The following is a 27,797-nucleotide window of genomic DNA, read 5'->3' as shown; positions in this document are numbered from 1 at the left end:
TGCTTATATCTACAAATGTAAGCCAAGTATCACATTGACTGGAAACTACTCATGTACCTAGGGATAAGGCCTTGCCAGTTGCCCTGCAATGGATTAGAGTGGTTCCCAGAAGCAAGCTTAAATTAAGCCCTTTTGAAATATTGGATTCCTGGTATTCTCCTGACCAGGAGAGACTGTAGCCAATAGGTCCACAGACTCGGCTTTGCAATCCATTAGATCTTAAGTTGCTGTTTCAAGTCAGCCTCCTACCATATAAGTAATGAGGACTTCACTCTCTCATTTCACTGGTACTTGCTGGAAAGGAAATGCTTTAATCAAGCTCTGTCCACGTGTGGCCAACAGGGGAAATATACAAAGATAGCACATGGCAGAGCAGCCTCGGTGCCCTCAAGTGGTAGAGTTTATATATAGGTAAAGTGGAATTATACATATATACACACACGTGCGTGTGTTCAAGCGCTTGTCTAAGTGTGCATACACGCTCACTCAGTGGTGTCCAACTTTGTGACGCTATGGACTGTAACCTGCCAGGTTCCTCTGTCCATGGGATTCTCCAAGTGAGAGAATTGGAGTGGGTTGCCATTTCCTCCTCCAAGGGATCTTCCCAACTCAGAAATCAAACCCACGTCTCCTTCAGGTTCTGCACTGGCAGGCTGAGCCACCTGGGAAGTCCGCTTGTCTAAGTGTGGCAGAACTGTAAAAAGGCGGGGCAGTGTCCTCATGATGCAAACGGCTTATGCTCGGCCTAGGACTTGGGAACACTTCCAGTTTCAAGGTGATACATTCCATTCCACCATCACCCCTTCCTTGCTCTTGTTCAGCAGGAAGTAGCCAGGGTCAATCCCTCCCTTCCAGGGCCGGGTGCCTTCTCATCCCCACCCTCCATCCCTGTGGTAGTACTGTGGCCTTTCTCAACTTGACCCTCCCCTCCCCCAACCCCCACCCTTCCCCCACCCTCCCCACCCCCACCGCTGCCAACACTGTGGAATGGACATGGACAGTAGGGAACTGTAACAGGGGAGAACAGACCTGACTCCACGTTAGATCTATTCCTTTAGCTCTAACCTTTGTATTCGGTTGCCTCTGGTTAGGCCTTCTGGCTCTGCACTTTTGTAAAGAAAAAAAAAAAAAAAAGCGTCACCTATAGCCAGAAATACACATACTGTTTCTCAAGGCTCTGCCTCCCAGACTTGACCTTTAAAGGTACAACAGTTTTCCATTCATATAGAGATTAAAAAGTTGCCGAACAAAAAATGACAATTGTCTTGATAGAGGTTTATAGGAACACCGTAACCAGAACCACTGTGCATAGCTGCAAGAACAAAGGATTCCAACTCCAAGAAGTTCGCATCAACCAGCCACCCAACTGCTTCCCTTTTAGTATAAAAGAAGCCTGGATCCTAACTCAGGTAAGATGGTTCTTTGGGACACTAGTGGGCCATCTTCTCAGCCAACTGGCTTTCCGGATAAAGTTGCTCTTCCTTATACCAACACCTTGTCTCTCGATGGACTGTCCTGTCCTGCAGTGAGCAGTGCAACCGGTAACAATCCTATTTCCTTCTAGTCGGAGTCCACCCCCACCCTCTGCCTGCTCCAGCTCAGCAAAAGGAGACCGAGACCAAAACCTGGGATCTCTGTGGGCCCCAGATGGGGCCACCACAAGTGCAAGCCTAGCCACCTCCCAGCCGTGCCGCCAAGGGCAGCTGCTTCACCCCCTAAGCCTTGGTTTCTTCATCTGTTGAAAGGGGGCACGGAGTTCTCAGATGACTCCCTGACCCCTCTGAAGGCTGAGGTTCCCAGGCGGTGCTCACCTTGCAGCCCAGCCCATTCAGTTTCAGTCTCCCGGGTCTACCGGCCAAGCCCAGTGAGGAAGACGTCTACCATGCAGGGTGTGGCCGGCCTGAGGCAAGGGGAGCCACATTCTGAGAAAAAAAGATTTCCAGGCAACCAGAGCCTACCGGCCCTGATCCTTTCCTTGTCTCTGTGTATGTTTGTATATAGGGGGACACTGCTTGAGCCACCAGCCCCCCACCATGCCCTTATATGCCCCTAAAGCACTCCAGACACAAAACAGGAATATTCTCATCATTATTCTGACTTTCTCTTTTGCTAGCAGTAGTTTCTTAATTCTAATATTTTAATAATTTGCTGTGCACACGCATCCCTTCCTCAGTCCTATAAAAATGTGAAGAACACAGGTCTGAAAAATGCTATTTTAAATGGATCCACAGCCTGAGCAAATCTCTTCTCTGGGCCTTGGTTTCCCACCCATGAAGGGGTAGGATGATTTTTAGGGAAACATTCCTGATTTCTCCATTAAAAAAAAATTCACAGTAACCCCCAAGCCAGCAGTTGCTGGCAAAACTCGTGGGAAGGGACAGATGAAAGTTGAGGGGGGTAGGACCCAGAAGAGACAGCAGAATTAAGCTATGAACTCTATGCACACCTCAATCCCGAGTGCCCAGAGTGCTGGGATGCCCTTTCCAGCGGCTGCAGCTCAGGCCCTGCCTGGGGCTGGCCCCCGCCCTGCCCTTGTCTGTCAGGCAGGCCTGCTGGCCCCTGGGGACTCTACCACCCAGCCACTCCCCGTGGTTTTGCAAGCTGGCACTTACCGTGCTCAGCAGACCATGGGACAGCCACCTCGTGGGCCCAGGAGAAGTGGTTCCTCTGCTTTAGCGACAAGGACCCAGCCTGTGCTGCCGAGCACAGCTGTGGCACCCCTGCCGTGGCCTTGGATCGCGCCAACCCCCAATGGCCGTGTGTAAAAGACGGAAGCGAGAGTGTGGTTACTCAAAGCCACATGACAGCCCACACCCCCTTGTTTGTGACAGCTCCGGAGACGTTGATCAAGCCTGGTGGGGAGTGGGAGACAGGGCCCCTCGGAGCCTGAGGTCACTCTCAGGTTCCTGTAACCGTGAAAGCACCTCGAACCACATGGGAACTTGTGGGGGAGTAGTTGGGAGGAGGCTCAAGTTGAGAAGGGCCACAGTATTACCACAGGGATGGAGGGTGGGGATGAGAAGGCACCCCGCCCTGCAAGGGAGGGATTGACCAGATGCAAAGGAGGATGTTTCTCGATTCTTGGCCAAGAAAAGAATTGGGGGTGGGGGAGATTCAAATCACAGATCTTCCTGAGCTTTGCAAATCAAATGTAACCATTCTTTGGAGATCCAAGAATCTCTCGAAGGTGCCCAAGTGGTCCTTTTAGCTGTAATCAAGAACCTCTCTGGGGAGACAGACTGCAAAATCCACGAGGGCAGGTTCTGTCTGTTTTCCCTTTCCTGTTTGGGTTCTTTAGCCAATTCTGACACCCCACCATCTTTGCTCTGAGACCCTAAGGCAAGTAATTCTGGGCTCTGGCCTTCTTGAGGCTGTTCATCTGATGAGAAAGCCAGCAAGTAAACAAGTAAACAGATCATTAGGACAGAGTGGTGTGGTCATGCCACCCCTGGATGAGCCAGGGAGGGGCCTCAAACCTACCTTGGGCAGCGGAGGGAGTTGACATGAGACTCTTCCAAGGAGAAGTGGCCACTGAGAGGACAAGTAGCCTAGGGAGAAGGCAACATCCCAAAGAGAGCGCAGAGCTGGGAGCCCAGGCTGGGAGGCCTGAGAATGCAGACTCTCAAGGAGGGCAAGGAACAGGGAGGGCTGCCTTCCAGGGTCTGCCCAGTGCCTTTATATTAATACAAGGTGGGGCTCAGGACACATGCACAGAGAGGACCACATTCTGGTTTGTCTTAAACTGAAAATCAGAGCCCCAGTGGGTGTTCACATGACAGAATCTTGATCACTTTGGGAAGCTACAGCCAGAAGGGGACCCAAACACACTCAGTCTGTACAGGCAGGGAACCTGAAGCCCCCAAAGAAGAAGGGAGACACTCAGAGATTCTTGCTCCTCCCCAGCAGGTGTGGGAACAGCCAGCCCTCACAGGCAGGGGCTGAGAAACTCTGAACACCTCACCCAGGGGAGGAAGGACATGCCCCGATCATAAGCATTCCAGATATTAATACATCTCTTCTGGCCGGGGTTCACAAGCCCATTGGAGGCGGGGCAGTCCCTCTGCTAGGCTCAGCCCCAGATGTCCACTTCAAACCCCAGGTCATCCCGAACCAGAGCCCATCACCTGGCCCACAGGTATGAAGTCAATGACGAGGTCCTCAAGACGCAGAGGTCAAGGGAACAGTGCTGCCCAGGAGTCCAAGACCTGTGTGACTCGAGGGTGCCTTCCCCCATCCAGGCCCCAGTGCTTGATCCATAAAACAGGAAGCCCTCCAAAGATGGAAGTTTGTCCAAGAACTAGGGGCGGATGCTAATGGCCAAGTCAGAGAGACAGGAAGAAGGCTCTGATGGGAACGAACAATGGGGCAATCGCCCACCTGCCGGGGTGGAGAGGGGAGCAGCCCTGACTTTGCAGCAGGAAAGACCCCGTGAGAGTCTGGCTCAGGGATGACAGTCTACACAGAGGGTGATCAATGAGGCAGACCTGCTGGAACTGAAGGAGCTCCTGGGATGTGGGACTTTTAGTGTTAAAACTGGGTCAGTCCCAGGCTAAACCGGGATAAGTTGATTATCCTAGAGCAGGGAGCAGCCCTCTCAAGCCACAGGGCCAGAGGACCTGGTCATTTGTTTAACTGTGAATGGGGTGCCGGAGGTTGTTGGCCCCACCTGCGGAATTGGGGTGGGAGTACTGGCCAGGGGGTCCAGAGCAAGCAGAGGCAGGGCCCCACGTCCCCCAGACACCTCCTTTCCTCCCTGGCCCCTGTGCAGCTTCAAGCTGCTTCTCAGAAGATTCTGGCACAGCTGAAAGAAAAGTAAATTCTTCCACAGGCTGGCCCTGGGCCCTTACGCCCCTGTAAGCTTTGAAAAACCATCCAGGAGCAGTGACCCAGAGGGGACCACTCACAAGACCAGCGGCCTGGCAACTGGCCTTTTACAAGCTGAGTGACCCAGGCAAGTCACTTCTCTGGAGCCTCAGTTTCCTCTCCTGCAAAGCCTTAAAATACAGAAGTTTAACATTACCTTGGCTTCTGCTAAGCACCAGACTCTGTGCATCTATCTGCTTGTAGGCTCACAGCAGCCTTTGGAGGTTAGGATGCTGAGGCTCAAAGCAAAGCTGTGCCTTGTTCAAGGTCACACAGAGTCAGTGGCAGAGTCCAGGCAGCCCGAAAAAAGCGCCCAGTCTACACCCCTGGCTTGTGTTCATGCCGGCTGAGTATTAGAGTGCTGGTGAATCTTCTCTACACCCAGCAAGTGCTCTATGTAAGGAGGACAGTAGTAACTCAGCAGCAGGTAAGCTACGTCAAGGCAAGACTCGTGCTGCTAGGTCTGCCTGGTAGAGGAGCAAACAGTAATAACAGCGTGCTGGTTCTCGGCGTCTGTGCGAAAACCATAGAAGCATACCCTGCAGCACCTAAACACCAGCAAGATGCAAGCATGCAAAGTGAGTGGGTTTCCACTTCTACAGATGGAACCCAGAAAAGTACTCCAAATGTCTTCAGAGATCGAAGCAATGACATTTCACCTAAGAGAAATATCGGTAAGAAACACACAAGTCCCACAGTATGGAAACCTGTCCTTTGATGGGATAAAAATGCAGGGGTTAAAGTTACGGTGGCTCAGCGTCTGCCTGCAATGCAGGAGACCCGGGTTCAATCCCTCGGTCAGGAAGATCCCCTGGAGAAGGAAATGGCAACCCACTCCAGTACTCTTGCCTGGAGAACCCCATGGAGGGAGGAGCCTGGTAGGCTACAGTCCATGGGGTCACAAAGAGTCTGACACATTTATGCTAAATGTGTGTAAAAGCACTTGTACCTTGTTAGGTGAAAAGGACGGGGTGTAAGAAGTGTACAAACAGCATACTTTCAACTGGATGTGGTTGCTTAGTGGATGAACTGAAAAAGAAGCTTACAGCGCCCTGTAAGCCTAACAGTGGCCCTTTCTTTCTGAATATTTTCTTTTTCTGTATTTTTAAATAGAAAAGCGTATATAATGATGTATATGTCAGCTTTATTATCAGGAAATAGGCTCTAAATGGTACAAGGACTTTACAGACACCCTGTATTTCAGGATGGCTAGACAAGCTGCATGCAGTTTTTGACTGTTTATATCCTTATGGGGTTTTGGGGGTCAGTTCCTCCCACCCCCCAACCTTGTTTGTCAGGTTCCCCAATGTCCCCCTGGCTGCAGCAATGGGGCCAATGACATTCTCGAAATGTTCCTCAGCCTGACTATGGAAGATCTCCACGGAAGATTCTCTGGAGAGGATTTAGGGACCTGCTCACATCACAGACTAAACTCTCAGAGAACAATTCATTCCCTAGAATAGGATCAGGGAGCTTTTTCTGTAAAATTCCAGAAAGCAAAGCTTTTCAGCTTTGTGGATCTGTCCAACAGCTATGGTCCATATACAAACAAATGAGCATGGCTGTGTGTCAATAAAACTTTATTTACAAAAACAGATGCAGGGCCAGATTCGTCACACAGGCTGCAGTTTGCTGATTCCTGATCTAGAAAAATAGAAGTCACTGGCTATAAGGAGAGCCAGACTGGAGAAGGGCCCCACCTGGTCCCCACCCATGGGCAGAATGAAACATTGGTCCACTTAAGTCTATGCTTCAGGCTCTCTCAGTACTGGACACATTTACTGAGCCCTGACAAGCGCCAGGCACTGGGATGAGCCACAAGCAGGGAACATACTTGTCCTTGTTGTCTTGGGGCCTTCAGGTTAGTGGTCAGGCCAAAAGCCTAAGGCAGGGGCACTAAACGTGGCCTAGTAGAAAACACAGGCCTAAGGATCAGGAGAACCGGGTCTTGGCTTCACATTTGCTGTGTGGCGTTAAGGAATTCACGTGAGCTTTCTGAGGCTGGCTCATCTGCAAAACAGAGACTTGAATGCTTAGTGCCAAGCAATGGAAAGACTCCGTCAAGGCCTGACAGTGACAGCAGGCAGGGCCACCGAGGTGGGCAGAGGGCATGCAGGACTTCCCATCACTCCTCACCAAGACACGAGTGGCGGGGGTGTGGGGCGGGAATTGCAACCAGGAAAGCCACTGAGTGTTAATTTCCTCTGTCAGAGTGCAGGGGTGAGCTAGACTGGGAACCAAGGCCCATTTAGGGGTCTTCTGGGGAAAATGTGTCCCTGAACATTAACTAAAGCTTGGAGCAGCCTTGTCTTAAAGTGAATGGCATGGCTCCTTGGGTCCCCAGCTGAACAACTAAGGATTTGCTATCCAAACAGCCCGCAACCTTCTTACACTGGGACATTCCTAAATACTCATCTGGGGGCTAAATGTGGTCGTGTTGCCCCTGGTGATGGGTGAGGGTGCTGCAGCTACCACGTGGCGATGGCCGCAGTCACACGCTGGGCACCCCGTCCCAGCAGCCTCACCGCCACCTGTACGGCTCTGCTTGTGGCAAGGAGTATCGTATGATTGCATTTGGTCCCTTAGTTTTTTCTGGGTGGGGACTAGGGTGTGGAACACCGTTCTTACGAAACAATACCACAGAGACAGAGAGGAAGCATTAGGTGGCCAAAGTCAGCAGAATTTAGCCTCAACCTGGTATTTACCAGACGTAAGCTGATCACTTATTGAGGAAAACGAGAAAAGAAAAACAGACAAAACTTGTGGAATTCTGGAAATATGTTGGAGAAGCAGGGACTGTATCTGAAAGGCCAAGAGTAGCTGAGATCTGATCATCTTCGCAATTTGCTGGGAACTCGCTGGGGCCCCTCCCCCAGAAGATGTCCACTTCCTGCGTGACCCTACGTCCATTTCCCTAAAAATGGAGGAAACTTCAGGAAAATGGGGGTGGCGTCTCATAGAATCATGCCTGCCTTCCTAAGTGGCCATTGTGCCACTGAGGAAACTGGGGCCCAGGGAAGGGCCCAGGGGATCGGAGCCCAGGTAGGCCAGATAGCAAAGCCTCTGGCTTCCTCTCAGACAAAGAGGAGTCTGGCTTCCCAGGTGGCACTAGTGGTAAAGAACCCGCGTGCCAATGCAGGAGACATTAAGAGATGCAGCTTCAGTCCCTGGGTCGGGAAGATCCCCTGGAATAGGAAATGGCAACCCACTCCAGTATTCTTGCCTGGAGAATTCCATGGACAGAGGAGCTTGGCAGGCTACAGTCCACGGGGTTGCAGAGTCAGACACGGCTGAGTGACTGAGCATGGCACAGCTGGAGACGCAGCAGTTTTCAAATTTACCTGCCACGGGACCCTTGGTTCAAGTGAAAACAAAGGTCTCCTAAAATAGAGAACAGAGATAATGTAATAAAAGGTCCTGCCTTGGAGAGGCAGAGGGGACTACACCCAAACGCCTGCCCTTCCCCTCCCCTTTCCCCAACACCCTCGTGGACACAAAGGAGGGTTCACAGAATGCCATTTGCTGATTTGAATGTCTGAAGGGGGAAATGGCCAATTTAAGGCCCACCAGAGCCAGGACATCATTGTTAGGGGAAACACTGACGGCAACTGCCCACCCTGGCCTGGCCTGATAGTAACCACTTGCATGAGTTATCTTACAACAGGAGGTTCCGATGATGAACACAGAACTACCAAGCCACCACCAGTGAGAATTCGGGAAGGGTGAAGAGGAGAGAGGAGACGCCAGTCCATATTTCCTATGAACCTCCCAGCATTCTTGCTGGAATTCACCTTGGCCTCTAGGTCCACACCAAGAAGGACCACATCTCGGTGGTCCTTCTGCCACCAAGAAGGACCCTGAGTCAGAATGATTGGCCAGAGACAACCCAGAGACTAACCCCATCACCATAAAACCTGAGACTGTCAGCTACCTAGCAGAGCCGTTCTCCTGGGTTCCCTTACCCTGCTGCTCTCCACCTGGGGAGCTGGAACCCCTTCCCAATGAAGTCTCTTCATCAGCACCTGTGTCTCCTAGGACAATTCACTACCGAGTGCTAGACAAGAGCTGACTCTTGGGCCCTGGAAGGGGTCTCTTCCTGCAACAATTCCCCTTCTCAACGAGAGCAGAACTTCGGGGAGTTGACCTTCAGCCTGATTCTGGCTCCATCTCCGGGCAGCCCCAGGAGCTGGCTGCTTTTGATGGAAGCCTACAGAGTAAGCCAGTCCTTCAGAGTGAAGAGGGACTCTCTAGGGCTCACTGGATCAGCTTAGGGTGGACACTGGCTGGCACAGGGGCTGGTCCCAGACTGGAAGGCCAGACAGCAATCAAATCTTAAAAAGGTGCTGCAGACTCAGTGATTTTTCCAAGGAACATAGCAGTTGAAGAAATCAATGCCTCCAACAAGCCACCCCAAGCCCTGGGCCTTCCTTGGCACTAAAGGTACGAAGATGAACTCTGGACTTCAGAACTCAAGGGGCTCTAATGGGGGAGACAGAGCCGTATGAAGAAGCAGTCTTGGTTGCAGACAAACTCACCTCAAACTGGCTTAGGCAGCAGTAGGATTCCTAGAGTGTTTCGGAAAGCTGGATCTCAGGCATGGACTCAGGGAGCAGAAGGGAACCAGGGTGCTTTCTCCATCACTGCACCTCTGCCCCACCTGCTTGCTCCCCGAACCCCAAATCCACCTCCTTTGTAAAGGACTTGCTGCCACTGAAGGTGGTGGGTTCATTGGTCCAGCCTGGGGTGGACTGTGGTCAGGGGAAGGTCATATTCTGGAAGCAAAGTACTGTTGCCCAGATATTCCACTAGGCACCTTCATCTCCATGTCTGTATTTTCAATTCACTCATTCAACAAATGTTTATTAACAGCATATGCCAGATTCTAGAGATACCAGCGTCAAGTACTGGTCCTGTCCTCATTCCATTTGGGAGAGACAGAAACTTAAAAGAGTTGATAGAGTTGGTGGTGCTAGGAGCTCTGCAAATACTGGGGGTTGGGGAAGGATGGGTGGTCCTGAGAGAATAGCACAGGTGGAAACTCAGAGGTAGGAGGCCTCTGACAAACAGAACATTAGGAGAGAGGAGGTCAGGAAGCCACGGGCCTGCCTTGAGGATCTTCCAGCCTTTTATTCTGAGTGGGATGAAAAGCCATGGAGGGTTTGGAGCCTACAAACAGGAGTCAGGCTACTTTTTCTAAAAGGGCCGGACTGCAAATTTCAGGCTTTGTGGCCACTGGGTCTCCTAGTACCTACTCAACTCAGGATGTCTAGTGAAAACAGCCACAGATACTGCTCAAAGGGTGTGGTCACGTTCGAATAAAATTTAGGGACACTAAAACTTGAATTTGATACAATTTTTACTTGTCACTGTTCTTTTCTGTGTGTTTGCTGTTTTCTTACAGCCATTTAAAAATGCAAAAAAAAAAAAAAAAAAAAAAAAACCACCGCCACTTTTTAGTTTGTGGATTATACAGAAACTCCCAACAGGCAGGATATGGCCTGTGGGCTTTTGTTTACCCAACCCTGCCTTAATATCTTAAAAGGTTACTCTGGCTGCGGTGCCAAGAACAGACTAAAGTGGGGGACAACAGGAAGCTTGGTGAGGAAGGCATGACGGTTAATTTTTGTGTGTCAGCTTGACTGGGTCACAGGGTACCTAGATATTTGGTCAGGTGTTATCCTGGGTGTGTCTGTGCAGGTGTTTCCGGGTGAGATGCACATTTCAATCGGTGGACTGAGGAAAGCAGATTGCCCTCCCCAGTGTGGGTGGGCCTCATCCAATCAGTTGAAGATCAGAGTAGAATAGAAAAGGCTGAGTAAGACCGAACTCCTTGCCTGACTTTGAGCACTGTTTTGCTGCCTTTGGACTCAAAACTGAAACACTGGGTCTCCAGTCAGCTGACTGGAGATATGGGGATTTTGGCCTCTGCAATCATGTGAGCCCATTGTTGATAAACCTCTCACTATATACATTTATGAACACGTCTCGTTAGTTCTGTTTCTTGGGAAAACATAATACAGGTCAGTTCGTTTCAGAGAGGAAGGGGGCATGATTTACCAGGGTTACAGTGGCGGTGTGAGAAGTAGCTGGAATATGGTTATTTTCAAGCTGGAGCTGACATGAGTGATTTATGGGCTGTGAGAGGAGACAGGAGCCAGGTGGGATGGGTGGGAGGGAGGCAGGGGTGAGTCAAAGGGTCTCTCATACAGGGGGGCTGAAGAGCTGGAGGCAAGGGGGGAACCATTTGTGTCTCCCCCAGAGACCTTGACAGACTCTATTCTGAGAAATGTCACTCTGGAAGCAAAAAAGGGAAGAGGTGGGTAGGGTTAGAAGTAGAGGAACCAGTTACAAGGCTGTTCAAATGGCTGGTCACCCTGTAAGAGGGGTAAGAAATCAGGTGCTCAGGGCCTACATGCGGATATCTACCTTGCAGTCTTTGGGGACATTTTAATCTACTGCCCTGGTAGAAGCTGCCCAGGCTGTAAGAACTGGCTTCTCACTTTGGGAAACTGCAGTTGAGGATGGAAGTGTGTTGACCAGGAGGTGCTTTGTCTTACCTTTTAGAATCCAAATAGCATCTTGGCACAGAAATGATATGCAGCAACTTCCTGTTATCTATGGGGCAACTTCCCAGCTCTCAGGCCTCATCACTAGAGCCCCTGAGCTGGGATTTTGTTGCTAAAACCCTGAAGATTGACTTCTTGACCCACGGGGCACTAAGCAACCTTTCCTGGCTGGGCCGCTTGGTTACTAGCTCTACTCCAATTTTTCTGCAGGCCCTTTAAAAACCTCTCACTATAAAAATCAGTATTTCCTCAGTGAATGCCAAGATGAATGGAACCATGGTGGGGAGGGGTGGTTTAGAAATGAGTAATGAGAAGACAGCAGGGCTGTAAAGAAGGTGAAGGCTGCCCTGCTCCCCGCCCCACCCTCAGCTGCTGCAGCACCTAAGGGCCCCCAGGACCCTGTGTGTGACCCCTTCACACTGTGATCTGTCTGTACCCCCCAGACTAGCCGGCCGTGAATTTGGGATGGTACTTGGTGTTTAAAGCTCTCGCACACAGCACTCGACACCAGACCAGTTACTTGCTCTTCCCCTTTCAGACACAGATGACCCTCCTCACCTCTTTCAACCCAAAGCTTTTCCTATACCCGAAACTGTCTGCAGGCCTTTGTCTGAATCATTTCTCCCCGGTGCTGCTCCAAACCCACCATGTCATATTTTCCAAAAATATTGAGTCTTTCAGATCACCATGAGGAAGCCTCCATTAAAAAAAACAAAAACAAAAACAACCCTCAGCACCTAGTGGTTTGGATAACAATCTGTCCACTTGCTTTTCAATCTCCTGAGCTGACTGCTTCAGTGGATTAACATCTGGTCTGACCCCAGCTCCAAGCACTGCTCTCCACTCAGGGGAGCTGGGTTCTTCCCCCCAGCACTCGCCACCCTCCATTCATGAACTCAGGCTCTGAAAAACAGCTTTCTCATTTTCATTTCCATGCAGTAACATGAAACTACACTGAATCTCACAGAGCCCACCAGCTTCTCTCAACTCAGCTTCCTCAACGTTGCAACCCAGCTACCAAACTTGGCAGCTACCTGACCCCCAAAGATCTTTATATCCGGAGTAATTTCTCTTTCTACTTTTCTCTTTCAGAAACTTCAATCAAGTGTTCTCTGACTAGCATCTCATAACAAACCCCTTCCACTTCTACGTCTGTGTTAAGCCAGTAGGTGGTGGATAAAATTCCAGGGGATGGGACGAAGACTGTTGCTACCTGCACATCATAACCCTCTTGGACTTATTAATAAAATTGGACATGCCCCACCAGGGAGGTGGAACCATCCCTGTCCAGACAGAGGTGGCAGCTGGGACTGACATTAAGCACATTAAAATATGTTACCCCATATCGTGTTGGTTGAAAACATATTTCCCACTTTCCATGGCCTTCATTTTTATGCCAAGTATTGAATATATAATTTGCTTTTTATGCAGCCAATCTGCCTTTTCCTCTGTGATTCATTCTATTGCTTTAGGATTTAAAATCTTTTACCCATTCTTAAGTCTAGATAAGAAGGGACTTATTTTTCCTTCTAAATTTGAAAAGAGAAAAGTTTCCTGAGACCCAGACATGGAGAAGGATCTCACGGACATGGTGGGGGGAGGAGAGGGTGGGACGAGTTGAGAGTGACACTGACATGCACATACTTACCGTGCATGATAGACAGCTGGTGGGAAATTGCTGTACTGCCCTGGCAGAGCAGCCCGGTGCTCTGTGATGACCTAGAGGGGTGGAATGTGCGGGAGGGAGGCTCACGAGGGAAGGAATATATATAGACCTCTATCTGGGCTTCCCTGTCGGCTCAGACAGAAAACAATCTGCCTGTATTCTCAATGCAGGAGACCCAGGTTCGATCCCTGGGTCGCGAACATCCCCTGGAGAAGGAAATGGCTACCCACTCCAGTGTATCTCTATCTGTATCTATAGTTATGACTGGTTTGCATGGTTAAACAGCAGAAACCAACATAACATTGTAAAGCAATCATCCAATTTTCAAAACAATTTCCTTTTAACTATGGACCCCGTGAAGCATGGACACTGGTGTTGCTGGGAGGCCCTAAGGAGTCCCTGCCCTCAGTGCAACTTTAATGTTCCATCACTGAGTGACAATGCCTCCTGCTTTAACGAGTATTAATTTATCACTCGTACATTATTAACTTCTTCCTGGGAATAAAGACATTTATAGGAAATTGAGAAATTCAGAAAAAAAAATCCAGTTAATGAAAAATTACCCACAACTGCTACCCTACATGGCAACATTTGTGGTCTTTATCCTACATATAGATATTCGTTACATATATACGTATCCCGAAGCTGTGTGCTTAGTCACTCAGTTGTGTCCAACTCTTTGTGGCCCCATGGATTGTAGCCCACCAGGCTCCTCTGTCCATTGGATTCTCTAGGCAAGAATATTGGAGTGAGTAGCCATTCCCTTCTCCAGGACCTTCTGTCCCAGGAATCAAACTGGGGTCTCCTACATTACAGGCAGATTCTCTACCAGCTGAGCTACCAGGGAAGCCCCCATATCCTTAAGAGGGTTTGTCAAAAACAACCTATTCTGGGGTGGGTAATAATGAACCCAAGCTGCTCAACTAATTCCTACTCCTCTAATTCCCAAACATGCCTCCCGCTAGCCTCCTTGGGATAGAATTTCCAGAGGTGAAAACATCTAAAGCTTCTGATATACCCTATCAACCTGGCAATGGTACCAGTTTACATACACTCTCTCCAAGAGTGGAGGAAAAACTTTTCAGCCCATCCACAGAAGGAAAGGTGGGCGTCCTTGACCATGACTCATGTCTGTGACCCCATGATGGCTTGAGGGCCTGGGGATGTGCTGGCGGAAAGAGAAGGGCCTCTGAGGGTTAAGAGAGTCTGAAGCGCCAACAGAAGTTCCTCTGGACACAGAATGCCGAGAACAGCGGCAAGGGAAGTAGCCTTTCGAAACCAGAAGCTCTCCCTGACAGGGCCTGGCTGGCTGTCTGGGGCTAACACTCTGGTCTTCTGGCAACGAAGCGAGGCGGCCAAGTGGGGAAAACCAGTCAGTCATAAACACCCTGCACCATGAGTCTGCACCCTGACGGGGGGCGCTGAGGGGCTGCAGACGGATGCGGCCGACTTTCACTTCCTGCAGATACAGACGGACGTGCAGACCACGGCCCTAGCCTCTGTTCTCCCCACAGACTACAGCAACTTTGGGAGAGGGAATTTGAGGAGGGGAGGCTTCGTGCCAATGGGTCATCGTAGTCACAGACATTTAGAGAAACCAAACAGTGAGAATTCTTTGCTATGATCGTTGAAATGTCATGGGATAATGCTTCCAGTGTAGAAAGGGGAGCTGAGAGAGGGCCACGAAATCCAAATGACCTTGAAAACCTTTTGTTGGAATAAAAATCACAGTCAAACCAAGGGTACTGGGCTTCTACAAGAAAGAGATGCTTTCCTAAGCCCTGATTCCCAGGGAATCAGCTCGTCACAGGAACTGTCGTGGCTGTGCAGAGGGCTCCTTGGGTGACCAGACACAGCTTATATTTCCCCTGAACTCTCGTCCCTCCTTCACAATAAGGGGCTCAGGAAGACTAGGCAGTCTGCCCCAGATCCACCCCTGGGGAAGGCTGGAGATGGGTTCTGAACACCACTCCACCTCCAGAGCCAGGGGGCCCACTCATACATGCCCCATACTTACCCTCCGAGAGAGGCGGGGAGGTTCCACTGAGTCAGAAACACTGTGTCAGGGAGCAAGGCACTCGCTGCCTCAAAGACAGCGGACATGTGAAATAAACACAGACACTGTTTTGTAATCAATTTTTTTCTTTTATCTTTTAAAATGGAAGCAAGTGTTTCGACAGAATACGATGGCTGCTCTATAAGAGCCGATCTAGGAGTAATTCACTGGGTCTTCTCTCGGATAGATTGGTTTAAAAAAAGAAAAAAGACAAAACAAGAAAAATAACCCACAGAGCGTCAAACACCAACTCTGAGCCTGGCGGGGAATCCGTTCATTACATAAGCCATAAGCTACTCACTCAGGTCAGAATAACCGGCTCCTGCCTCCTTGTCTCTCCAAACCATATTCCCGACAGTGTTTCACCACCAACAACAATTTTGCTCACTTAATTAATTGGGTATCAGAACCTTAGAACATTTCTGAATCTTAATAATGGAGGTCTTCAGCAGATTGTGTTGATAAAGAAACACATACAAGCTTGAATATAAACCACTGTAATTATTGTTTTCTTTATATCTCATTATCCACTTGAGTATTTAAAGCACACACGTACACACAAAACCACACCAAACATTCAAATACCCTGAAACTGTGGAGACAGCAATCCCAGGGTTGGCTAAGAACATGGTACCTTTTCTACGTGGACACATGGACAGCTTGGACACGTGTCCCACCCCACCGACGCCACACTCTGCTTCAGCCTGGCCCCCTGCTCACAAACTATTCCAGCCAGTCCCGGCCCGGCCCCACACCCGCAGGCACACACCCAAGCGTCCCCGCCGTGGTCCCAAAGGCATGGCACGATTCCTATTCCATCACTCAGCTCTTCTAAAAGGGCTCCTTACACCTTTTTTTTTCCTCAGGCATGTGCTCTGAGAAAATGGAAATGGAGAGGGGTTCCTGCTAACCCAGGAGCGGGCCAGGCCTGGAAGCTCAATGTCTGGCCCAGGACTAGGCAGCCTCTGGGTTCGGACCCAGCCTTGGAGGCGCTGCAAGGGGCGCGGCTGAGTTTGTGTAGAGGGCGCACAGGGACAAACGACACCATCAAAGCTACAGCAGATGTCTGCTTCCTTCTTGGCCCTTCTCAGTCTCGGTATTCAACAGCACCCTCTGGCCGCAGCTTAGCAGAATGCAGTTAGGACCGAAACGCAAGAGGAGGGAAGCCCTGAGAGGGAGAGCTACTTACAGAAGGGAGAAAGGAAGGGCAGGAGCTGCAGGGATGCTGGCTGGGGGTGGGGGTGGGAAGCTGCCCAGTGCAGGACAGGCGGGAAAGCAGAGGACCATGCAGGGCGACACGCGGGGCGAACACTCCCCCCGGGTTCCCTGGTCTGTGTCCCGTCTAACCTTGGGTAAGCTGCTGAAATTGACAAGAAGGAACACTCCACAGCATCTGTGGCTCCTTGTCCTGGGCACCCTTGTCAAGTATTGACCAAAACCTGAAATATGACATCAAAAGGGATGAAGGCAACAGTTTCTATGTGTGTAACAAAACCGCAGAAACACATGCTAGTTTAGGTTAGATTATAATCATCTGAAGCACAGGATAACCAAGAAGCAAAATTCCATTCTGGTACAACCACCCAATTTTTAGAAAAGAGAAAGAAAATGATTCAATATGAGCCTTTTTTTTTTTTTTTGATCAGAAGACTCAATGGGAGGGGAAGGGTGGGAATACGAATCCACGTGATTTTTCAAGTCTTCCTTTTGTACAGTCATTAAGATGACCAGGTTTGTGCTGCAGAGAAGTCAGCACCGTGTGGCTACGGCTCTGTTCTCAGATGAATGTTTATACAAAATAATATCTTATCTTCATTTAGTTTATAAACATACACAGTGCTGTCCCTTTCAAATTAAAGAAAAAAAAAACCCCACACACAAATACTGCAAAGTAGCAAAATATAAAGAAAAAAAAGCTACTTTTGGTTTTGGCAACATTAAAAAAAAAAGAAATATAAAAAGCAATGTGGCATTGGTCCCTATTTGTAAAAAAAAAAAAAAAGAAAGGAAAGAAAAGGTACTTGGGCAGGACACTGAATCAGAATTGGTTGGGTTTCTAAAATTCAGAATATCTGGGATTTTCAAAGTAGCACTTTTGTCTTAGAAGTTCACAAGTCACATAACACTTAAAACATCAAAAAAAGTTTTCTGGTAAAAAGCTCAGCTTTTAAATCACATTTTGTTTCTGCAAATTTGGGAGACGAATTGAGTTCTTACTGGAACGTGGCCTGTCGCTGGTCGACAGATCTGAAATGGAATGTCTCCAAAGGCAGTGCCTCCCTTCGCCCTCCCCGGGACCACACCTTCCTGCTCCCATCTTGGGGGTGGGGTGGACCTTCAAGCTGCTATCTTCGCCATCTGCTGTTCTAACTTGGAAATACGCTCGTCTTGATTGCAGATTGTGTCTTTTATAGATTTGATCTCTTTTAAAATCTCATCCAACTTGGCTTCATTTTGCTAAGGAAACAAAAAAGGGGGGAGAGAAGAGGGTGACTAAGGCAGCGAAGTTCAGCACAGGTAGCACGTACGGGGCGCAAACGGGACGTTGTACTTGGAAGCAGCAGGTCGCAGGCTGGGCCTCATAGGAACGCAATGAGCGCCGGCTTGTTCCCCTGACCCCCACAGCAGAGCAACTGTGCAACATGACTCCTGGCCCCTCACCTGTGCACCTGCCTGGATGGACTCTTGGGATACAGTTAAGTCGTCGGAAGAAACCAACAGGGCAAGCCTGCAAGGCTGCCCCACATTCTAGACACCCCTGTCACCCTCCTCAAGCAGGAACACCCTCTATGCGGCCAGGGTGAGGGTGACCTTCTAGAGGCTGCCGAGCACCCATCAGCTCCTGCAGAAGGTCCTTCCTGGGAACTGCATCCCCTGCCCTGTGGCTCCTCTAAGAGCCTGAGCTTCACCCTGGTGGAGCTGATTCTTCAGGAGGAAACCCTGCTGTCTCCAAAGTCACGGTGCCTCAAGCAGCCTCCTTGGCCACAGCCTGAGGGCACCTGTCCTCTGCTTGCCACTCCTCTCGTCATCAACAACACCCGGCCCTCCTGGCCCCCAGAACCCTACCCCCATCCCTCCCTGGCTCACCCCTGCCCTCCCCGGGGCCACACTGGTCTTCACTGCCAGCCTCTGCTCCCTGACATGACTCTTGCTAAGACACCCAGGGTCATCTCAGCCTCTAAGTCCCACTCACTCCAGATCCTTCCATCACTCGAACACCCAGCAACTGCTACACTCTCTCACCACTCCTTCCTTCCGGGACCTCCTTCCTTCCAGGACCTCCTCTCCCCAGCATCAGTAACAGGCTGACTTCTAACCCAGTCATCATTAAAAAAAAGAACTAAAAGAATCAAACCCATGAATGCCATGTGGTCAAGGTAGTTCCTACAGACAGTGCCTGTTATCACAGCTGAGCCCTGCCTGTCCGGTGGGGACAGTACTTGCAGACGTCCAGGGCTGGCAGGCGCTTCTGGGAGGACCAGGCTGGGCCAGCCCACCCCCCAGGCCCGGCGGGCCTTACCCCACTGGCCGCATCTGCGGTCTTCTTCGGGATGCTGATCAGGTCGCACTTCTTGTTCGCCGTGGGCTTGCTGTCCAGAATGTTCTTCTTGACCACCTTGAGGTCCCTGTTCTTCCCAGGGATGTACCCGTGCTTCAGCGAGATGAGGAGCGGATCGGCGTTCCTCCCCTCGAACCACTCTTCCGCCTCCAGGGCCGCCTCAGGCCCTGCCGTGTCAGGGTACAAGTCATCTTGGAAAAGGTCGGACTACAGGAGACACAGACGGGACTCACAGGTGAGGAAGAAAGCTGCGGGATGCTTAAAGCGCTCTTTAAACACAGGTCGCCCAGACAGCTGGGCACTTACCTTTCTGGGGACAGTCATGATAATAGGCTCACACTTCCTCTCATGAAGTTTGAAGAATCTTCAAAAGAGAGATAAAGGCAAAGTTGTATTAAGTGAAACAGGCCAAGTAACAGGCTTAGTAGGCATTCTTGTACATGCTGCGTTTGCCCACTGCCTCATCTGACGGATCCTGGTGAGCAGGGAGAATTCAGTGTTCCCATCCACAGAGGAGGAAAGGGAAGTGGGAGGAGCTATGCCGGGGAACGGCGGACAGGGCCGTGAACCAGGGGCAGAGGCCATGCGCTACGGTGACAGTCAAGTGCCACTTATCGGGGGCCGACGAGCTGTGGGGAAATGGTCAACATCACCAATGAGGAACCGCCTGTGAGGAAACCACCGAGGCAACAGCCAGGAGACCATGGACACCCACCACTCTGAGGGTCTCTGTGACCTGGATGCCAGGTCTTCTGCCAACATGAGGTGGTGAACATTCATAAGTATAAACAGGGTTTTTAAAAAGGAAATGAAAATAATCCTAGGAATTAAATGTTGGCATCTGAGCAAACCACATCAGGGGTAACACTCAAGAAAAATCTGGAATTTATTCAGAGCGTGAGAAGAGTAGGAACACCAAACCCCAAACCTGTGCAGTCAGCTCAGTGGTGGGAAGACGGGCCTGAGCTGGACGGCCAGCTCCACTCCCAGCCCGGGGCTTGTGGCCATCTCAGCCGGCTTGAGCTCCTCATTCATGAAGGGGGTATACCCGCACCCACCTCACGGTGTGGAAAGGGGACCTGGGCCATGTGGTTAACACAGTGCCCCACACGCAACAATACCCAGCAACAGTAAACAGGAGGTGTCCTGACTGACCCACTTAAATGGTCGCTCCTCGGTATCCACGGGGGACGGGTCCAGGATGCCCCAAAACACGGGAATCCATTGCTCTCAAGTCCTTTACACAAAATGGTGCAGTGCTTTACAGTCTAAATCATCCTAGATGACTTATGACACCTAGGATGACGTAAATGCTAGGTAAACAGTTGTGAACACAGCGCAAATGCTAAGTAAATTGTGTCCCACATGCCGCAGATTCAAGTTTTGCTTTCTGGAACTCTGGAACTTTTGCCCCTCAGTATTTTCAATCGACAGATTCAGAACACGCAAATTCCAAGGGCTGACTATGGTATCTTCAAACTTTTAGATGACAGTAGCATAAACCCGTTCCCAAATCCTGAATGTAATTTTAAAGTTCAGATTCAGCCTGTCTTGAACCACGTTTTGCCTCTGGCTGCCCTGTACAGCATGCCTGCCTCCCTGGCCAGGGATTGAACTCGTGGCTCCTGCAGTGGAAGCACAGAGTTTTAAACCACTGGGCCACGGGGGAAGTCCTTGAACCACATTTTGATTACTTTAAACCGCAATTTAGAAGTATTTGTGACAGCTTCATTATTCTAGCTATAGAGTTGAAGTATTAAAAAAAAACAAAACCCTGCAGTGATTATATAAAAATGGGCTCATAAAAACTTCTTTTATTTTTACAGATGTGTCAGTTATCTGTGCGGCCAGCTTAGCACACTTCGTAAACGCAGTGTTATAAAGATGTGTGGCATGATCATATGCTTGCTAATGTCGTGCTAGTTATTTTTTTTGTTTAAAATGGCCAGCAGTCGGTTGGTACTGAGGAAAAAGCCTGCCCCTTAGGAAAGTCACTAGCATCATGGGATATGCATTTTTAAAAACTCCACAGAGTAGCAGAGAGAGGCAGATGTTACACAACACAGATGAGCTTCCTAAGCCAACTAACCTAACGCCGGCTATGGATCTCTGCTTCTCTAGTTTCAGATCCATGGGGTCCATGAGCCGGTTAGGACCCTGGCAGGTCCCCCCACAGGGCAGGAGAACCACCCCTCAGTTCCATCCTGGGGACAGGCTCCCTGGTTGCCTGCCAGGGGCACTGGCCGAGCTGCAGCCTGCAGATGAGAGACAAAGATGTCACTGAATCAGGGTGTGGGTCACCCCAGCGAAGCCACTGACTGCTGTGTTTCAAGTTTATAATCTGGAGGACGGGGAGGGCACAGTTGGAGTAAATGATTTTGAATGGTTCCTTCTTGCTCTCAAATCCCATGTTTCTAAGAAGGAAATGAGACACTAGTTCTACGATTCTACTGCACACACAGAGGTAGAAAGACTGGGCACAGCAGAATCACCAGCTCTCACAGAACACGACCGGCGTAAGCCTTCGAAATGCTCTCCAAGATCAATTCTTTTACCTGGCAATCTCACATTTGTTGACATCGAGTCCCCTCTTAGGCATGTAGCCCATCCCCCTCTGCGGCTCCTTGCTGCTGAACGTATTGAGGTAGTGGACATAAGGGGATTCGTCCGTGATCTCAAAGTAGCGGATACTGCTGTCACCCTACGAGAAACAGGAGACGTGAGCCAAAACACTTGGTTTAGGTGGGCGTCTGACTCCTCCCTGAACTCAGCACTGACTGGGACTCCGCTACAGTGCTGACCTTTTCCTCCCCTTACGAGGCTTGGCCTCAGATGGTTTCGCTTTCTGGCAGGACAAGCCCTTGCTCATGCAAGGCTAGCATGCCCTCCAAACAGCCTCTTCTTGAGGGCTCTGACTGTCCTGCGCTGCATCTGACACTGAGGCAGTCGGGGAGGAAAGGTTCATTGCCCAAAGGAATGATTTTAACATTCCCTCATGGCACAGGTCTGAGGGCACTAACACCAGACAACAGGAGAAGAAGTAAGATTTCTCTAGTGAAGAAACATTAGTTTCAGCGAGCACCCTTTAACTTCAGATTGGAATGCTATCTCACTGCCATCTGTCAGGTTCTGTGATCATTTTGCGTAGATGGTCCAGAGTGTTTTGAAGACCTGAGTACACTAGCCTGAGTATAAATAACTATCACGCAGTTACATGAAACTGAGAATGAAGGCAGTCCTGCCTGGCAGAGGGGACAGAAGAGGTCTGTGGAAGAAGTGATAAAGAGCTGGGCAGTGCTCCACCCTCCTCTCCTTTCCCATGATCTCCATCTGTTTCAATGACGTAACTATCTAAAGCAGTGAAGACAAGCTAATCACACACTGCTTTCCACATACTCACAATAACTTTCCACCCAGTGCTAGTAACATCTGGCTGACGACGTGGTCTATGGATGCTGTTAACATCACAAGTACCACTTTCAAGGAAACAGACAAGATCTCAGTTTCTAAGTAACTGACCTATGAAAATGTCAAGCAGGTCTGCAGCTCACTCCATCAGTTGTGAACCAGAAGTAATAATAAGACACCCCCAGCTTCACCCAGCGAGGGACTATCTGACAGGTTTGGGGAAGGGAACACATCCACAGATTTATTTTTATGAATTCAATTACTTCAACTACAAAAGTTCTTTATGATTATTGAACCTACAAAAAAAGAAGGGATGCTGAGGCCACCACTTTCTAAAATGATGTAACAGTAATGAAGATAAAGCTGCCAGCACTTCAGTTAGGCAGAGATCAGCAGGCAGCAGAGAGGGGTTCCGAGTTTCGTGTGGGGTCTTCCCGTAATGAATGTCACCTTCTGACGCTTGAGTTGGGCCACATAATCCAAGATCTGGCTCTTAACAGAACTCCAGGAGTGAGAACCCTCTGGAGAGTCTCTGAGGCCGTCAAAAGCTCGTACCTACAAAGTGCTCTATACAATTGCCCATCTACTAAAGCTCTGAAGGATAAACTTTTCTTCTTACAGGATTAAATTTAAGATCAAACAGGAAAACTACTGCTTACCTTGCCACATAAGTAAATGATACTAGTGTCGGGGTCGTAGAAAGGTAGCAAAACCCCATTGCTAGTGTCCATTTCATGAAGAGCAATTGGTTCCTCCATATTTTTCTGGAAGAAAAAGTATATATATACACACACATATATGTATACACACACAAACACACGTACATACACACACATTTTAAAAGATGAATTTTCATAAGATGGTACATTCTTTCATCTCTAAGTTAGCCATTTCCCTAAAATCATGAAAGTTTAAACAACACACATGTAATATTCATGTGTAATTACCAGTAAGAATACTATATGAGATCCAGCTCACTGAAGTGTGTTGACTTGACTGCATAATTAATGCACCCATCAGTGTGATCCCATGAGAGACAAGACAGTCCTTCTCTTCTGTGACTACTTTCTTTTTAAAGTACTTTTTTCTTATAAAAAAAAAAACTCATGTTCTTTAGAAAGTTACAAGGTACAGGAAAAATACAAAACTCACTGCATACGCCATAACCCCACAGTCCAGCGCGGGGTGACGACTGCTTTGGCCTACTTCCTGTAGCACACGAGCACACACAGAGTGGGGGCACACCCTACACGCAGTCCAGTACTTTCCCCACTTGTGCTGTCAGGAACATTTTCCCAAGCAGGACTACTTTGATCTAGACATTTGATCACGCTCTTTAGAAAACATTTTAACTAAGTTTAGAACTTACTTCCCAAGTCTGAGACAGTGGACTCTTCATGCATTCTTTCAAAAAACAACAGTAAACATGGACTCCTTGGGAGCATCAAGAATGCATTTTTAAAACACACTCAGCAGTAAGTCTCCAGTGAGGATGAGAACGTCACATCCAATTTAAGATGAGCGGGAGTTCAGCATATGACACCAAGAACCCTACCATCTACTGACCCACCTCGAGGCGCGCTCAGAAAAGGAAAGGCTCGAGGCTGTGAAGGGGTGGCAGGGCCGCGACGGCACGTACCGGGTTCCAGAGAGCCAGCTGCCGCTCGCTCATGCGACTGAAGCCAGTGGTGAAGACATTGCCGTCGGCCAGGAAGATGGCTCTCATGGGTCGGGCTCCTTCATGTGCTTTCTCCTTCTCCTGGGTGAGAAAGCAAAGAGGCACTTTACACATAGTCAGACTGCAGGAAGGAAAAGTGAGGGAGAGCGGGGACTCAGTGAACCCAGCTACACCCCACATGCCACTCACATCAAAGGTGTGACTGTGTGCGCGCACCTGTGTGTGATATGCACACGTCAGTGCTGACCACCTCCCCTCCCTGAAGGAGGAGGAAGCAGAGACACCGAGGGATCTGGCCGAGGCCCCTCGGCTGGAGAGCGAGCAAGCACGCCAGGCCTGGACTGAAAGGCCTCAGCCCTCCACCAGCCCCTGCCACCAACTCCAGTCCAGCCTCTGCAAAAACATGTGAAAGGGCTCTGCCAAACATTTGTTTCTCAAAAGTATGGTAATAACCTAAAGGTGGGTATACGCTATGGCATCCAGCAGTTTCATGGGACAGGAAGTCGAGTCTGGTTAACCCCTTCCTTGGCCTCATCTGTTCAGTGGGAGCCCACCAGCTCTGCCCTATGGAAGGGTCTAGTGGAGAAACCACACGCACAGGGCCTTGATAAGCACCGGCCACGCCTGTCGCCTGACTCATAAAAAGCAATGCCGGGCAAGAGCTACCTTCTCAGAGAAGGGCTGTGACGGGGCACAGAGTAGGGGAGAAGTGACTGAAGGCCTGCCCGTCCATCTTTGTCATAATGTGTGATTTTGCGGAGGCCTAGCTCAGAGGGCAGGACAAAGGATGCTCTGCTGAGGGAAGAACACTCGGCGTCATCAGGCCCTTTAACAACCAACTGAGGAGCAGAGGAGGGAATCCACTGAGCTACCTGTAGTCCTAGGCCAGCATGCGGTTAAAACTCAGTGGGTTAGCTAATCTAGACTTGCCAAGTCTTTTTTTTTTAAGGGTGATATTGTATCTTCAACTCAATGTTTCTTGCTTATTGCTTTTGGTCGTGCTGGGTCTCTGCTGTTGCCTGAGGGCTTTCTCTGCTTGTGGTGAGGGGGCTACTCTAGCTGTGCTGTGCAGGCTTCCCACTGCAGCGCCTCTCTTGCTGAGGGGCCCGGGCTCCTGCACTGCGGTCTCAGGCTCTAGAGCACGGGCTCCACAGTTGCCGTGTGTGGGCTTAGCTGACCCACAGCATGTGCCTCTTCCCAGATCCGGATTGAGCCCATGCCTCCTGCATTGGCAGGTGGATTCTTCACCACTGAGCCACCAGGGAAGCCCTAGACTTGCAAATTCTTAAGCAAACTGATTTTTAAAAATTGTCTGTCTGTGAGAAATGGTTGCCAACTGAGAGGGAGAAAGTGAAAAACAGAAAGTGAAGTCGCTCAGTTGTGTCCAACTCTGCGACCCCATGGACTGTAGCCTACCAGGCTCCTCTGTCCATGGAATTTTCCAGGCGAGAATACTGGAGTGGGTTGCCATTTCCTTCTCCAGGAGATCTTTCCGACCCAGGGATTGAACCCAGGTCTCCCACATTGCAGGCAGACGCTTTACCATCTGAGCCACCAAGGAAGTCTTACCAGGAAGGCTTGGGTAAAAGCTGCATATGCACAGCTCTGCAGAGAAGGGCGACTGGGAGACAGAAGCCCGGACAAGCCTTTTCTGATTCACAGCTGGGTCTCTGTACACAGCAAGGGTCCATGGACTGGCAGCCCAGCCTCTCTGGTCTGTGTTAAAAAGCAGAAAGCTCTCACCCACTGGAGCACTATAAATACAGCAGCTGTTGTCCTAAGAATACTTACAGCAACAATCTCCTGTTTCCTCGGATCGATTACTCTCACTTTCTTGTCTTTGGAGGCTGTGCAGATCAGACTACCGTTCCGGTTCCAGCTGACATTGTAAATCATGTCTGAATGCATGTCGTCCAAGTTTATCAGGGCTTCCCCGGTCCCCACGTTCCAGATGATGATGGCATTATCACAGCCTGCAAGCAAGCAGAACCACACCCTCAGGGATGAGAAATGCCTGCACAACAACACGTCTGTGAAAACCATAAGCACAGGGAGGATAAATACACATATGTACTGAAATGAAGATGCTAATTATAAGAAGCCCCACTTGCCAGGAGTCAAAGCCTGAAACGACCATAGAAAAAAGAGATTTGTGTAAAACAAACATGGTAAAGGAAAAATACAGCTTGTTAAGTCTGGGTTCACGTGAAACAAACAAGAACACCAAGCAAACAAAAACAAAGAACTGCAAGAAAATAGAGTTAACTGGGCTGGTGGACCCTGAGTCACTGTAAGTTTCCTTTTCTAGTAAAACATGCATCAGAACGAATATAGCTTCTTTCTTTTCCGGAGAAACTAAAAATAAAGGGTTTAAATAACTGTTTAGGAGGCTCAAGACAAAGACTGGGTAGGAGGTTACTGCAATCAATGGTGCTGTAAGACACAGTCTTGGACCAAAGCATGTAAATTACAGTAAGTGAACGGAAATGCCCAGCCATCTGCTCATAGCAGATTTTTATCTTCAAAAAGGAAAGAAAAATAGGCCAAGACTGGCCTGGTTTGAGAAGCACAAACTACCATTAAATAGGCACATAAATTCAGAATGTGATCCCCGAAGAGGCCACAGGTCAACTGAGCCACAGCCCCTCAGCTCATCAACCCATCTTCCCTCCATGGTCAGCCCCCTGTCCTCGAAGCCCCTTTAAAAAGAAGTACCACTTGCTGCTTCCAGGACATTAGCACAAGGAGGAAGCAACATGAAGGATGGACATCCTGAAGGCAAAACTCTTGTCAATAAGCCAATTCTGCAAACACTGAGAAAAATTAGCTACTGATAACCAGGACAGCTAAGTTACCTAAGGGTTCAGTCAGTTCAGTCACTCAGTCGCCGACTCTTGGCGACCCCATGAATCACAGCACGCCAGGCATCCCTGTTCATCACCAAATCCTGGAGTCCACCCAAACTCATGTCCATTGAGTCGGTGATGCCATCCAACCATCTCATCCTCTGTCGTTCCCTTCTCCCCCTGCCCTCAATCTTTCCCAGCATCAGGGTCTTTTCAAATGAGTCAGCTCTTCTCATCAGGTGGCCAAAGTACTGGAGTTTCAGCTTCAACATCAGTCCTTCCAATGAACACCCAGGACTGATCTCCTTTAGGATGGACTGGTTGGATTTCCTTGCAGTCCAAGGGACTCTCAAGAGTCTTCTCAAAAGAAAAAAAAAAAAAGAGTCTTCTCCAACACCACAGTTCAAAAGCATCAATTCTTTGGTGCTCAGCTTTCTTTATAGTCCAACTTTCACATCCATACATGACTACTGGAATAACCATAGCCTTGACTAGATGGACCTTTTTGACAAAGTAATGTCTCTGCTTTTTAATATGTTGTCTAGGTTGGTCATAATTTTCCTTCCAAGGAGTAAGCGTCTTTTAATTTCATGGCTGCAATCACCATCTGCGGTGATTTTGGAGCCCCCCAAAATAAAGTCAGCCACTGTTTTCACTGTTTCCCCATCTATTTGCCATGAAGTGATGGGACCGGATGCCATGATCTTTGTTTTCTGAATGTTGAGCTTTAAGCCAACTTTTTCACTCTCCTCTTTCATTTTCATCAAGAGGCTTTTTTTAGTTCCTCTTCACTTTCTGCCATAAGGGTGCTGTCATCTGCATATCTGAGGTTATTGATATTTCTCCCGGCAATCTTGATTCCAGCTTGTGCTTCCTCCAGCCCAGTGTTTTTTTCATGATGTACTCTGCATAGAAGTTAAATAAGCAGGGTGACAATATACAGCTTTGACGCACTCCTTTTCCTATTTGGAACCAGTCTGTTGCTCCATGTCCAGTTCTAACTGTTGCTTCCTGACCTGCATACAGGTTTCTCAGGAGGCAGGTCAGGTGCTCTGCTAGTCCCGTCTCTTTAGAAGCAGGAAATGGGTGGGAAAGCTGCGCAACAGTATGAAGAGCTGGCACTAAATTCTGGGATGGAGACTTGACCCGTCTTCT

The 27,797-nt window shown here is 49.2% G+C and overlaps 2 protein-coding genes across 3 annotated transcripts in view; both read right to left on the bottom strand.

The window, feature by feature from the left end:
• Positions 1 to 16,616, bottom strand: part of SELPLG (selectin P ligand) — a 29,604-nt gene extending 12,988 nt beyond the window's left edge. Inside the window, exon 1 of one of the 2 annotated variants that reach the window (XM_052654314.1) lies at positions 16,499 to 16,616. In XM_052654314.1, the coding sequence (XP_052510274.1) occupies positions 16,499 to 16,604 (106 nt within the window). In that variant the 5' untranslated portion in view covers positions 16,605 to 16,616. Of the gene's footprint in view, positions 1 to 2,612; positions 2,741 to 16,498 lie in introns of those variants that run through there. The other variant, XM_052654315.1, reaches the window with a different exon arrangement.
• A 158-nt stretch (positions 16,617 to 16,774) lies between these two features.
• Positions 16,775 to 27,797, bottom strand: part of CORO1C (coronin 1C) — a 77,076-nt gene continuing 66,053 nt past the window's right edge. The window contains exons 5-11 of the mRNA XM_052654316.1: positions 25,588 to 25,769; positions 23,758 to 23,877; positions 22,778 to 22,882; positions 21,266 to 21,411; positions 19,017 to 19,074; positions 18,672 to 18,917; positions 16,775 to 17,608 (exon numbers count right to left, since the gene is read on the bottom strand). Of these exons, the coding sequence (XP_052510276.1) occupies positions 17,489 to 17,608; positions 18,672 to 18,917; positions 19,017 to 19,074; positions 21,266 to 21,411; positions 22,778 to 22,882; positions 23,758 to 23,877; positions 25,588 to 25,769 (977 nt within the window). The 3' untranslated portion in view covers positions 16,775 to 17,488. The remainder of the gene's footprint in view (positions 17,609 to 18,671; positions 18,918 to 19,016; positions 19,075 to 21,265; positions 21,412 to 22,777; positions 22,883 to 23,757; positions 23,878 to 25,587; positions 25,770 to 27,797) is intronic.

This window comes from Budorcas taxicolor, chromosome 17 (assembly GCF_023091745.1).
Source record: "Budorcas taxicolor isolate Tak-1 chromosome 17, Takin1.1, whole genome shotgun sequence".
NCBI classification, from domain to species: Eukaryota; Metazoa; Chordata; class Mammalia; order Artiodactyla; family Bovidae; genus Budorcas; species Budorcas taxicolor.
Note: the sequence above shows the minus strand (reverse complement) of the source record. Positions and strands in the feature narration are given on the sequence as shown.